This window comes from Camponotus vicinus, unplaced genomic scaffold, assembly GCF_025532165.1.
Source record: "Camponotus vicinus isolate PSW18456_S1 unplaced genomic scaffold, iyCamVici1.0 SCAF_9, whole genome shotgun sequence".
Lineage (NCBI taxonomy): Eukaryota > Metazoa > Arthropoda > Insecta > Hymenoptera > Formicidae > Camponotus > Camponotus vicinus.
The window spans coordinates 18,514,739-18,528,814 of NW_028141981.1; the positions used below are offsets into that span (position 1 = coordinate 18,514,739).

Consider the following 14,076-nt stretch of genomic DNA (forward strand, 5'->3'; position numbering starts at 1 on the left):
CTAAAAGAATGTGTGTGCATGTGTCGCATGAAAACTTTGAGTTTTTAAATTGATTTTAAATTCGAAAGTTTAATTTTTCGTAAATTCGACATGCAATTAATTGTTCGATTCGCCAAGTACATTAACGATCTTTTATGAAACGAGGAGAAGCACTTTGCGCGATAATACTTCTCGCTTGTCACCCTGTGTATAATTCGTGTAAATGTTGCTGATAGCAAAGGTATTGAATTGCCGGCTCGTGAAATCGCGTCGCGAACAATCGGATTTGTACCGGTTTCATATTTCTTTCTCCGTTAAAAGTCCTAAATTTTTTGTTCTTCCTTTAAGATATTTTTCAAATGGACCTTGCTCGATTATTATCAATGCATACGAGACGTACGAGACTGGTCGCTATCGGCTTTATCGGCGGCAGTTCTGCTTAATTGGCGCCGAACTTATAAGGAAGATCAGCGAGCTCGATAAACGCAGATAAGAGTAACAAAGTTCTGAGGCAAATCATCCCGAAAAGATTCGAGACATCCGTTATCATTTACCAATTAAAAGCGAATCGCGAATGCAAATGTAAAGCCACGTTTCGATGCAACAACTTTGATAATTGCTTCACTCTGTCAGCATTTGGTGAATATTTTTCGCGGATTTTAAGCATCGAAATAACGAAAATTACATCGAATATCTTCTTTAAATACGATTCAACTTTTTTTTAAGTGTTTAAAATAAATTTATATCATTATATAATAAAATTTTATATATTTTAATAATAAAAAATGAAAAATATTATTTTAAATATTAAAAATATTAGTTTGCAAATATCGTTTCCTAGATTATTTACCAGGTTGAAAAATATACAAATGTCCTATACATGTCCTTGTCATGATACACCTGCATATATTGCAGATGTATGAAAAATAAACAAGAATAAACAAGAATTACTAAAAACTCATTTTTTTATAGAAAAAATTATATTATCCTCATTTCCATTATTTTTTTCTGAATGCATTATATTATTTTCTTGTAACCTGAGTCTTGATTTCATATAAACTAGATTTGTTCTTTAGAATTTGCATTTCATATATATATTTTCGCTGTTCACTTTATTATCATTTGTATGCTAAGGTGCTGACATCAGTAATATATGATGATTCTATATTATTAAAAAATATTGTGTGCATATAACACTGCAATTTGACGAAAAATTATGGATTCTTCTCTGGTCCTAACTTTATCTCGGTCGATTTTCATCGCAATGTTTGAACAGATGCACGATAATCTTTCGAAGCAATTTCATTAAAAAGTACGTCCCTGTCTTTATCGACTTTGAATAATTAATATTAGCCATTTGCAAAAGGGCTAAATATTAAAGGAAAAGGGACTGAATATTTTTTCTGAACATTGTTCTTACAATTAGTAGCGATAATCTCGTCAAAGAAAAAAACAAACATTTCCACAATCACATAAAAATAACGCAAATATGACAATATAAAAAATTAGTATTAAAGCATTAAGAATGCAGAATAATTTTATTTGTATGTGTCTTATTTCGGGCCTTTTTTATTAACTATACAAAAGACCAAAATAATAATAAGCTAAGTGAAAAATCGGATGAGATCGGATACTTTCATTGGAAATATCTTTTCAACACATTTTAATACTAATTTTTCATATTTTCACAGCCACATGTTTTGTCCTCTCTGGACAGAACTAATTTTATTATTTATAGTTTTCGATGGTCAAGGTAGTGTAATTATTTTGTTAGGCCGGGGCTATTGTTAATTGGTGGTGGTGGCGACGGAGTAATTACGAGAAGGTGCATATGCGTACGTACGTACGTGCGTGCGTGCATGCATGCGTGCAGCCGCAAGGACTGACCGGCAATCATTGGTCACGCTCAATAAATTCCTCTCTCGCGCCTCGACGACGCGCACGATCGCACCGAGACGTTCGAGCAAAGTTAATTCGCGATTCCACCGCAATTCGACGGTCCCCGAAACTTCAAAGAGCCGCTCCACCGCGCGTCTTATAAACACGCAATAATAAACAAGCAGCAATAAACGCGATAACGAAAAGCGCGATTCATTCGTTGTTGCATGCGATATGTTATTATCAGTAAGATGTTAGGTAACGTCTTTGTTGCTAAATTATTCTTATGATCGGGGAGTAGAAAGAGAGCCTTGGAAAGGCTGTAAAAATGTCACAAAAATTTGATTATAGAGAAATACAAGTAATTATTTTTTAGAAATAATCGATTTCTTTTTTCTATAAAAGACATAATAAAGTCAAGTTCTGTTTTAAATCCTTTGCCATTAGTTCTTTTTAAAGAGCTTTTTAAATTTTACGTCGAATTCTTATGTAACAGAAGAATTCTAAAGTCGAAAAATCTTTCGACCTACAATCGATATGCGGTTATATTGTGACCGCGCTTGTTAAAATACGATCAAAGGAAATCCGGTGAGATATCTGTATCCTACGCCTATGTTAGGACGAATGGTCGTTGTGCGAAATTTCATTTTTTTTTTTCTTTAACCCACAATGCATCTCGTAAATCTTTTAAATATTAGCAAAATTTATAAAAAAAATGCATAAAAAATTGACAGGATAGAGTTATTTCAACTGAGACAATAAATCAGCAGGAGGGAGTATCTATTTGAAAAAACATAGAGAACCTGGAATTCTCAGGGATTTTTTTAATACCTAAAAAAACCAGGGAATTCTTATGGTTTTATTCGAATCCAAAAAATTTTTAAAAAAACGATTTTCTCTTTGATAATCTTAAACGAAAAAAATCTAGAAGATGAGGGAATTTTTTTAGAAAATTTGAAGACATCCTGTTTACAAAAAATACTAAATAAAATAATTTAGTTGTTATTCACTTATATTTGATATTTTTACGAGATACATATTACGATTTGCGGCGTAACTCTTGACATGATGCGCTGAGCTAAATTTGCATTGCGAATCACTCATATTCAGACGTTATCGCAGCGACGACTCCCCCGATCATTCGTCCTTGAAGCGATCTCATCGTTGCGTTATCACGCAAGTGTTATACACGTCTCTTCATCATCCTGTTGCAGGTATGCGAGGAACAAAAGTGCCAGGACGAGGTCTTTCCGCTGTCGATGAACTACGTCGACAGGTTCCTGTCGATCTGTCCGATCAGAAAATCGCAGTTGCAGCTACTCGGCACCGCCTGTCTCCTGCTGGCATCGAAGCTACGCGAGACGTCACCGCTCACAGCTGACGTTCTGGTTTTCTATACCGATAATTCTATCACTCTGGACGATCTATGGGTAAGTGAGCTTTTAAAGAGAGCGATCGAATGTTAGATACATGACATTTTATCGATCATCGTAGCATGGTTCGTTTCGCGAGCAATCGATATTTTATGCAACAATTTAACGGTTACAAAATTGCGTATCAACTTTTTGACCCATATAGGCACAAATCGCAACTTTATCTTATCTCGTTGAAAGGTCTCTGCAACAAGCGAATTATCTATACGTAAGAGGACCACCGCACAAAATAATGAGTTAACAATTTTTAAATATCAATCGCACAGACTATCCCAAAAAACGAAAAAAATGTTCTTTCTTTACATATTATTTATACATGTGTGAGAAAAACAAATTAACTTTACGCGTAATTTTCTTTATATATTTCGCTGCGACTAGGAAAGTTTTTCAATCATACGTTCTCGTCTTGCCATTTCGAATTCTAATTTATCGTTCTACTTAACATGGGGATGTGTGTGTACCGATTATGGGCAAAATCGGACGACTTTTTGGCACGTGCGAACGAATAAAGTACACACACGATACCGTTAACAATACGCACTCGTTACATAATTTTTCAGGTAGGCGTCTTAGCTAGCGAGAAATCGAAGAAGCGGTTCTCGCAATTTTTATGGGAACGATTGATATCAGACGCAATTTTATTGTCCTCTCGTGCGTGCAGAATGTTAAAGTGACAACCGGCATAAATAGAATGCGCGAGAAAATCGCGCTTGTGCGATTGCTTATCTTCAGATCCATATATGTATCTGGGCTGACGGATAGCAAATACAAACTTTTCTCTCTCTTTCTCTTTCTCTCAAATTTAAAGGTATTAGACGTAGATACAAATACAAAGATATTTTGCAATTTCTTCTGCTAGAGTAGAAAAATATTTGAAACTATAGCTTTTTACAAACTAATTGTCAGAAATTTTATTAATTAAAATTAAAAAGTAACTAAATCTCTTTTCAGTATCACTATTTTTATTTCAAATATTTGCTCGTACTATTAATTTGAATAAGAAGAAATGCAATTTTTCCTGTAATTTGTATATAAAAAATTTTCTAATTTTTAGAAAAATTAATCACCGTCAAAATATCAAAATTTCAAGAGGTAAATATCTTGTAACAATATGTTGTAATTGTTTTACGATTCGTCTAAACGATATATCGGCTTTCTCTTTGTCACCTTGATCGATCAATCGCCGCTACCTTATATTAATACCATGAAATTTTTATGAGAGAAATCTAAGACATGTGTACGGTGATAGTTGAATTTGTTGTCCAGATTCCGATGCGGGAATTCACTTCTATTCCTATTTTTTATGCATGCTGACTTAAAGCACCACATGTTTGGATTTCTTTAATTCCATTTTACGGCATTTTAAGCAGAGAAAGAGAGAGATAGAGCCTAGTGTTTGTTTTCACGATCAGTAATCGTATATATTCAGTATATATTTGAACTAACGTTTTCTATCAAAAAAAGAAATTGATTGCTTGATCATATGTTTTATGACATTCTTAAATTTTTCACGAATATGATCATTTCTCATGAGATTCTCATAAGATTTGCAAACGAATTATAAATCGGTAATTACAAATTGAATAAATTTTTCCGAAGTGAAAGTATACATAAGATAGATTGAACTAAATACATAATTATTTGCGAAAAAAATTGACAAATTAATCTAAAACTCCAAGTTTTATTTCTGTGAGAATAACATTAAATTTTTTAGACATCTCTTTGTAAAAGATATCGAAAAAGAATCTAGTACAGAAGGATCGTTTTTTGCGATTCAGGAGGTGAAACAAAGAGGTAACTGTTTTGTAGACTATAAAAAAAATTATTCTTCATAGTTTTTTTCTCGACATCTCTAACGAAGATGTTGAAGAAAATTCGAGAGGTTATTTTATCCTTCAAAAAACTGGACGTGGTCTCGTAAACCGGTCTTGGAGCATAGGGATTGAAGACGCAAATTTTATGAAACGCGCATCTCTCTCTCGATCGCAAAACATCTCCTTGCTCCTACAATAATCTCAAGCGGGCTACATCATCGTAACGAAAGAGTTAACCGCATATCAATTGCCCCGAAGATGCAACGAATCGTTTCGTCAGATCGTAACGTTTGTTAGACGAGCTATATGGCTTGTCCAGGAATACAATTTTCGATGCGAGATAGTCCAATCGACGGTGACGTGGCTTCATGTGGACTATTTTGGGCCATGCCAGGCGGTCTTCGGCTATAATGGGATAGCGATCATCTCCCTTCCCTGTCTCTCTTTCTCTGCTCCTTCCTCTCTCTCTTTCTTTTTTTTTTTCGTTCGTTCTCTGACGTCGCGCGACTTTTTTTGCGGCCTCGAAAGTTAAATACCTTCCGTCTCGTACATTTTCACGGAGGTATTCGCGCGTGATCGGCCCCTGTCGTCGAATCGTTATCGCCATCCGCCAGACAGACGGAGCAATTAATCGTGCATTGATACTCTTTCATTGGAATAACCGCTTACAATCTGTGGTTTTCTTGGCGATCGTTAATTGCATCGATGATGATAAAGCTCGCGACATTTTCACGCACCGATGTAATGTCAAAAAGGTTAAAAAAACAATTTTGCTGAGAGAGATGTGTGAATGGATTTCTGAATTTAAATGGATTTTATCCGGATTTATTCAGACCAGAATGTTCACAACAGAAAGGCGTTGATCCAAGTTTTAAAAATATGCATAGAATTTATTACGTAAGGAATTGATACAATGAATAAAGGTGATAGATAGAATAAATAAAGAAATACGCGTGCTTATAATATTTATAGATGAGATATTGCAATAGATATTTACATAAGATTCATGACAAAAAAGAACGAATACTGCAATTTAATAAGTAATACTTTAGAGAAGGAATAAATTAAATTGAATTATTAATATTTAATATATACTAATTAAATTAATACTAATTTTTGCAAAATTTGCGATCCAGTTAAATTTTAAAATTTCGGTAATCTTAAGTATCACGATTTATTCGAGGAATCTAGAGTAAGAATAAATTGAGTAAATTTTTTTGTTTAAAATAAATCTTGAAGATATTTAGATTCTTTGCTTTAAACAACTCACACTCTCGCTTTATTATCTCTTTAAATTATGACTCGCCCACAACTTTTGAAAATTATCATTTTAAATGACTTAATTATCATTATCATGTCACACAACACAGGATTATCTTATTGAATGTTGCACGGATTCACTCCGATTGAGCACTTTCCGATGAAACGTGAGAATTACATCAGCGTTTGTTTTACGAGAGTACAAGGATATCTTGTTTAAGCGCTCCTATTGGTAGAATGCCAGATAACTCGTCATCACTCTAACATCAGTAGCGTATCTACCGACACGATCCCGATCATTATTTTTATGAATCATCGTCATTTTTTTTGTGAACCATCGTGGTTCTAGTCGCAAAAAATTGCGCGCGATATTGGCGTATCATGCAACGTTTTGCCTCTGAAGACTCCTTGAGAGAAGAAATATTGTAGCATCATTGACCTTGTAACACACAATTGCATGCTTTTGAGATAAAAAATTCTTTACTACAATGAAAGCAATAAGATGTTGCTCACATTTTGCTGATGGACAGTTTCAAATACATAATATCAGGATACATAAGTTTTTTCTCTCATGACACCTCTTACGCTTGAATTTTTTTTTATTAGATTTTTTTTATTAGATGCATATAACTAACAAAGAAAGTTCGCAATTTTTATTTAGCAATGATTTTGATTTAGCGAGGAATAATCTCGATTACGTTTCAGCTCCCGATCGATATATTGCAACTTGTCCTGTTGCATTCTCGCCGCAACAAACCGACCTTTTTGCAAAAATTAATATATCGCGACTTTTGCGGGTTACCGAGCGATGTGAAATTCAAGATGATAATCATGACGAGTATCGGATATCAAATACGTAGAATCTAGCCGTCGTCGCGCAAATGCCGCGATCGCGTGTAGCATCAATAAAATGACATAATTTCGATTGAAAAATTTATTTATTTATTTCTCTCGAATTTAAAATTAATTTTCTCAAATTCTTCGAAAGAAGTGCCTTCCAAGCCAACTGTCATACCGGATCCTCCCATTTTCGTGAAAGAATCCTTGAATGGAAGACATGCGGCGACACTTCTGAGTCATTCTGTACAACTTACGGGACGTCATAGGGAAACAATGAATTTTCTCGCCTGCTGTTCGAAAAAATTCCATTCACTAGTTTGCGCCCTTGTCGGAAGGGCCGATACATGTCTCATTTGCAACGTCGCCGACCGTTTTCTCCGTAAATTAGATAGTTCCTGCAAGTTGTACAAACAGAGACCGGATCGACACGTTGTTTTCCATGTGAAGAGAATAGCTTCGTGAATTTAAATGCTCGTCGTCCGACCAACACATGACGATGTGTGTATCTACTCTGTATGTGTGCGTGTGTATGTGTATGCACAGCGACGATTTCGTCTCTCTTGAGAAACACTAGAGAGAGAGCGTAACGAGTCTTCGTGCTCCCGGGCAAACACGCGATAGTCTGAGCAAGCCTAAATAGATAACAGCTGATACGAGAAACGGTTATTTAATTTTCAGTGACTTTCTCTCTCTCTCTCTCTTTTTCTTTCGCTCTCTTTTGAGCCGCGTAGCTCATCGTCATACGAGCTGCTCGATTCTCCTTTAAACTGCCGTCAAGGTTACACGAAATTCTTGCCTCGCCTACCGCTAGCTTTTTAACTCTCTTCAATTTTTTCAAGTTGCATCTTCGTTATATTAAAATATGTTCACGTACATTTCGATAAATAAGAGAATGAAAGAATATATTTCAACAAGAATATCTCACGACTCTCGCAAATATTTATTTTATTACGAAAAATAAGAATAACTATAAATGTGTGATTACGAAACGAATAATACTTTGTCGATTAATTATCTATATTGTAAATTTCTATATTTTTCTATATTTTTTCTATATTTTATTTATCGTAATAAAATATATTTAATAATTATATTAAAATATATTTAATAAATATATTTAATAAAATATATTTAATAAATATAAATCTATATTTTATTTATCGTAATAAAATGTATTTTATCTAATACACATATGCAACGTACATATAAAGATAGAAAAAATCAATCTTGTGCATCGTAATTTTTTTTTATTTGTAAGAAGTAACATAAACTTAATTAAAGAATAAAAATCTGAAATTAGAAGAAATGACTAATAGTGATTTACAGAATTATATATTTGTCTGTCGCGTGCGATTGCGGTTGAATTGTTAACAAGATGTTAAAGAGAGTGGAACGATGTTTCGGATATAGAATGCAGCTGCAGGTGAGAGTAAGAGGGAGCGTAAAACAGTTGAGGGAATAATTGCTGTTTTTTTTTTTTTTATTTTTTGAGGGCAATTCACAACGGAGTCGTAAACCTCGAAACGGGAACACCGCTGACGTTTCACGCTTAATGCTTTCCGAATTGTGCAACACGTGAAAAAAGTGACTAATCATCGATAAATAAACAGGAAGGTGCTAGGTAAGGGTGTGACGCACCTGCATCACGGTACTGTGCACACGCGGTCAAAACACTCTGTCGGAATGAATAAATTTCCATCGAATCCACAGGTATTATCGAATTCGAAACGCACGCTTATCCATTCTGTCACGATTGAGAACTTTCATAAGACTCCATACGATAAAAAAGCGTGATAATTTCTATATAATCGATAAATAATTGTACTAACAATCTTCGATTAATATTTTACCCTTCCACCAAATTTACAACAATGCACAGTCATTTTTATAAATCTTCAAATTTGCTAATATCTTAAAAATTATATTACATATAAACGAGAGAGAGAGACAGAGAGAGAAAGTCAGTGTGGCAATAATAACAAAATTTTCGAGAAAATGGAAATTTTATTATTTTGAAAATATATATGAAACAGAAAAGAAGAAAAAATAGAACATTTATTAAATATAATACTGGAGTAAGTACCGAGATTATCATCTAGTATTTCTTCCCTAATTTGTTTCGAGGGATCCTTGGAAGTTTGTAGGGCTAAATATTCTTTAACTTTACATTGTTAATAATATTAATACATGATACGTAGATACACACAATAGTTATTATTATTCATCGATGTTAATTTTGCAGTTTATAAAAGAAAAGCTATTCAATATTAAAAACCGAGAAAAAAATGCCTTCGCGATACAGAAGCGGACCTCACCTCACAATCTCGATTGCGCAAAAGTCAGCTGGACGTTGAAATCACATACCGACGTATCGTATACAATGCGATATTAGAGATCTAGCACTATGTATGTGACACATGTGTGCACGTATATCGTATCGGGGACTCGTGTTCCGGGGCCGGGTGGACGCGCGTCCACCGCGGGTATTGAGGAGAGAGTGAGGCGGAGGGGCCAGGGAGGGAGCAGGTGAGGGCCAGGTGCGTGCCGCGAGGAGTATAGGTTCTTTCGAGGGGTGCACCGGGCCCGTGCCCGACGCGACGCCCCGCGGCAGCTGCATCTGCCCGTGCGAACCGGTGAATATGCACCCCTTGCCCGCGAGCGGCGAGACCTTCTTTTCTCTCCCTTCCTCCCCCCCGTCTTCTCCGCGAAGTCAGGAAACCCCGGTGGAAGAGAAGTGACGCGGCCCCTCCCCCCCCCCCCCCCGCGCCCCACCCCGTTTCTCCCATTCCGGAGACCGTCTCCGCTTTTATAACGGCAACGCGCAACACGTGCGAATTTGTATGCTCGCATCGCGCCGCTCGGAAGTGCACGCGCACTGCCAGGGGGCGAGGAAAGGGAGAGGGGGGGGAGGGCGGCAGGACACCTTGGTGCAGCTGGTGCCTTTGACCCCTTCCTCTTTTCGAAACTTTTGTCGAGAGAAGTGACCCTCCTTCCTCTCCCCTTCCTCTTCTCGCTCCTTTCGGATCACGCGAGCCCCCCCAAGAAACGCGCGTCTCTCGAGTAGGAATTATTTTACTTATGATACTCCTGGAGATATATCGAGGTATTCGAGGGAGAAAGCGTCACCTTCTAAATTCTTGGATTTCAACATTTTTTGGAATTGATACTTTATTTATCTTGTTAATCTTTATTTTAGATGGAATGGGATATTATATCAGTGTCTCAATTTCCAATAAATTGATAATATCTCAATGATAATTCCGAGGCACTATGTCCTTATGTGTGTGTGATGCAATGTTAATTATATTAATTTTTGACTCTTAAGTTATTATTGACAGATAATTTTTTATTACTATCTGATATTGGGGAGTATTAATTCTTGAAATGAAAATTAATAAGTAATGATCAAAAGTAGCAATATCGATATTTGTGCTATTGTCAAATAAATACAAAGATTTCATTTTTTTAAATTTAAAAATTACGCAAAATTACGAAATTTACAAAGGTTTTTGTGTTAGATTTAATGGACTGCGATTCAATTTATTATTATTACCTTTTGACTAAAAAATATCTAAATGATTTAGTAAATAGTGAACGTCCTACTTTGTAAATGTCCTAATTTTAGAAAAATATTTAAATTTTAAAATATTTCTAAAATTCTTAATTTTTTTCTTATCAAAATTTATTGAGTAACGTTTGTAATATAATAATAGAAAAACAAACTTGTGGTATTCGTGTTACACAGATAAACTGAGAATTGCAAGATGGAATTAATAAGTATCTTGATCTGCATCTGCAGATGCCATCATTATTGAAAACGATCTTATCGTCGCGTAAAACTTGCGATAAAAGTGCGATTAATAAGAAGGCGAGCAAATAAACGTGGGCTACCATTTCCGATCTTTGTTTCGGTTTTGCACGATAATCTCGCGAAAAGAAAAAGAAAGAAAAAGAATTGTGCGCATATGCATCTGCTGCAACGATTAGATGCAACAGGCGATCGACGAATTCATTTGCCTTGATGTTCCGCTTTATCGTTTTGCGCAAGCAGAATGTCGGAAACCAGCGCACCGCGACGGCTGCCGTCTTGTTTTTCACGCAACATTTTGCTAGGTCGAAAACTCAGAGGTCCCAGGATAGCTGCATCGGGTTGCACAGCTGCCCACCTGCCTCTGATAATTAAGCGAGCACGCGACTTAAGTGCACACGCGCCTCGCCGCGGTTATTCAGCCAATGTTGAGAAAGCTACGATCGGAAAGGAAAATATTGCAATATTTATCAACAATATTGTTAAAAAATAAAAGACATATAATAATGTAAATTTATATTCTAAAAATTTCTGAAAATTAAAAGAATTTAACTAGTGTAGAAGAAAAATATATATATTAGTATTTATACACACAATAAATATTATGATATATATGTTCATAAAAATATATTAAATATATTAGTTTCTCATTTTATTTTTATATATTGATTACTCAAAAAAATTTAGCAGATCTTAAGAGAAATATAACAGCAAGGATATGCGTACAAAATTAATACTAGATGAAAAGATAATTTGCTTTATGGTAGCTTGAAATTGTAATAATTCCTATTCATTTGTAGTCTAAATAAGATATGTCAAGAACACGCGATTTATCTCTCTCCCCTCCTCCCTCTTCTTCTTTTCTTTCCCTCTCCTCGTAGAAATGATATTAAGAGAATTATTACAATTTAGGATATCGCCCTAAAATATTTTTGCCACATGTTACCTTAACCTGTTGCGTCCGTAACGTATGCACCTTGCGGCCCTTAATCCATCAAATAACCCTTTCTCAATGTGTTCTACCTTAAGGTGGACGGACGACAGGTGTGTCGCAGAATTACTTCCGTTTTGGACGAAATTAGAACAGACGGTAATAAATATTTCATATATACCGTGAATTATTGTCCGATATTTAAATTAGGAATGATATAATTGACGAATTTACTCGAAAAGGATTTCATTGCCAATCTATTATAATGTATTTTTAATTATGGTAGAAAAATTTTCAATGTTACAAGTAAATTTTATTTGGCATCTTGAGAGTGAAATTATGAGCAACATATAACTACTTAAGAAAAGCTTAATTAATGATCTACTTCTATCACGTTATCTTTATGCAATTTGTATAATATTAGGTCTTGCAAGACCTCCGATCAATAGTATATCTTAAGTTCGTTGCTGAGCAACAGGTGCGTTCTGTCCTTCTTGAATTTCTTTTTCTGACAAAACTCGCGGACATAAAAGACATCTTTCCGGACTGTGGACAGATCTTTTTTTGTGAGGGGAAGGTTCTCTTTTTTCCGCGACGCGAAGGAAACGCGGTCTTTTGTCCCCATAAATTGGTGATTTGACCTCGGCATTTCATGAGTCGACATTTAGTTGTTACTTTGATATGTTTTTTGTTCCATCAATTTATTATTCGATTTTCGTATCTTGTAATGTTTCATACACACGGAAATAAGATAAATAAAAATAAAAAATATGGCATGGAGAAAGACAAAAAATATTTGCTAATTGAGACTTATCTTACAGAATACGATAGCATTTTTTTACATCATTGGAAAGTTTATTTGAAATCTATGATAATAAATATATATAATATATTATAAATATATGTACACAATAATTATACATTTTTTATTATATACACATATTGTTTAAATATTGAATTATATAATTGAGTATCATATACGATATTAAGTCAATTTTGATCGATTGTTTTTATTAGAACTTGTTGGATAAAATTTGTTGCTTCTTGACATTATTATTATTAATTTTTTCGCTAAATATTTATGTCGAATAAAAATTAGCTTTAAACTCGTCCAGCTATCGTCAGTGCCGAAAGGAACCGCGATAGTGTGCTGACATACCAGATATATAGCGAATTATCTCTTAACGACGTAGTTGCGATGTCGTGAGAACGTTCCGCAGACGGTTATGCAAAGTAGTGTGAAACGCCAATGCCAGACAACACAGGAGGCGCGCATACGAGACCCTTCGGCGAAATAGCGTGGTGAAGTAGTAATGTAGAGTAGTAAGTCTCGTCCCTCGATCGAGTAGATGATAAGTCTTGATGATTTAGTTAACATGGATTATTTTATACCGGCGTGTATTGTCGAGATGATCGATGGAAGATTATTTTATTCGCAATCGAGGGGGAGCGAGAGAAGAGAGAGAGGGGCTTAAGCATTAATCGAACACAGGAAATTTTCCAACAAACGTCGAAAGGAAACCTCGCCAAATTTTGGCACGATAATACCAATGATATCTAGTTAGACTAAAAAGAACTGGCCTTGCGAGAAGCGATCGTTAAGACGGCCTCGAGCCGGTCACCGCCCCCGCCTATGATGCCCTCACGAAGAAACTATGTTTAATGCCCGCACCCGGACGAAGTATCGCCGTCGTGACGATGCGACACAATAGACTGAGCGAGTGTCGAATTCGAGAGGAGAGTACCTGTCCAATTCTAGGATATCCGATCTGCGAAATGTCCTCGTATCGCGGCGAGATCAGATGTGTGTGCAAAGGGAAAAGCGCAGAAATGTATATAATAATCTGGGTATACTTCCTCGAAAAACGTGGAATTCTCAGAGATTTTTCTCATATCTGTGGAAAAATCAGGAAATTCTCATGGAATTTTATTGACAGATTCAGGAAATTTTTTTAAAAATTCTCTCTGAATTATTTATTTCAATCATATTATAAATATATATATCTCTTTGTATTTTTATAGACTCAATGTTTTAACAAAATATTAAATATATAGTACATATTTTTTAGTGCAATTTTTTATTGTAATCTGATAAGAAATGAAAATATTATGCAAGTGAAAAACTTTATGTTA

General features: G+C 35.2%; 1 protein-coding gene across 1 annotated transcript in view; it reads left to right on the forward strand.

The window, feature by feature from the left end:
* The window catches only part of Cycd (cyclin D), a 41,125-nt gene that overhangs the window by 5,417 nt on the left and 21,632 nt on the right, over window positions 1–14,076 (forward strand). Inside the window, exon 2 of the mRNA XM_083108023.1 lies at window positions 3,072–3,287. Within this exon, the coding sequence (XP_082964149.1) occupies window positions 3,072–3,287 (216 nt within the window). The remainder of the gene's footprint in view (window positions 1–3,071; window positions 3,288–14,076) is intronic.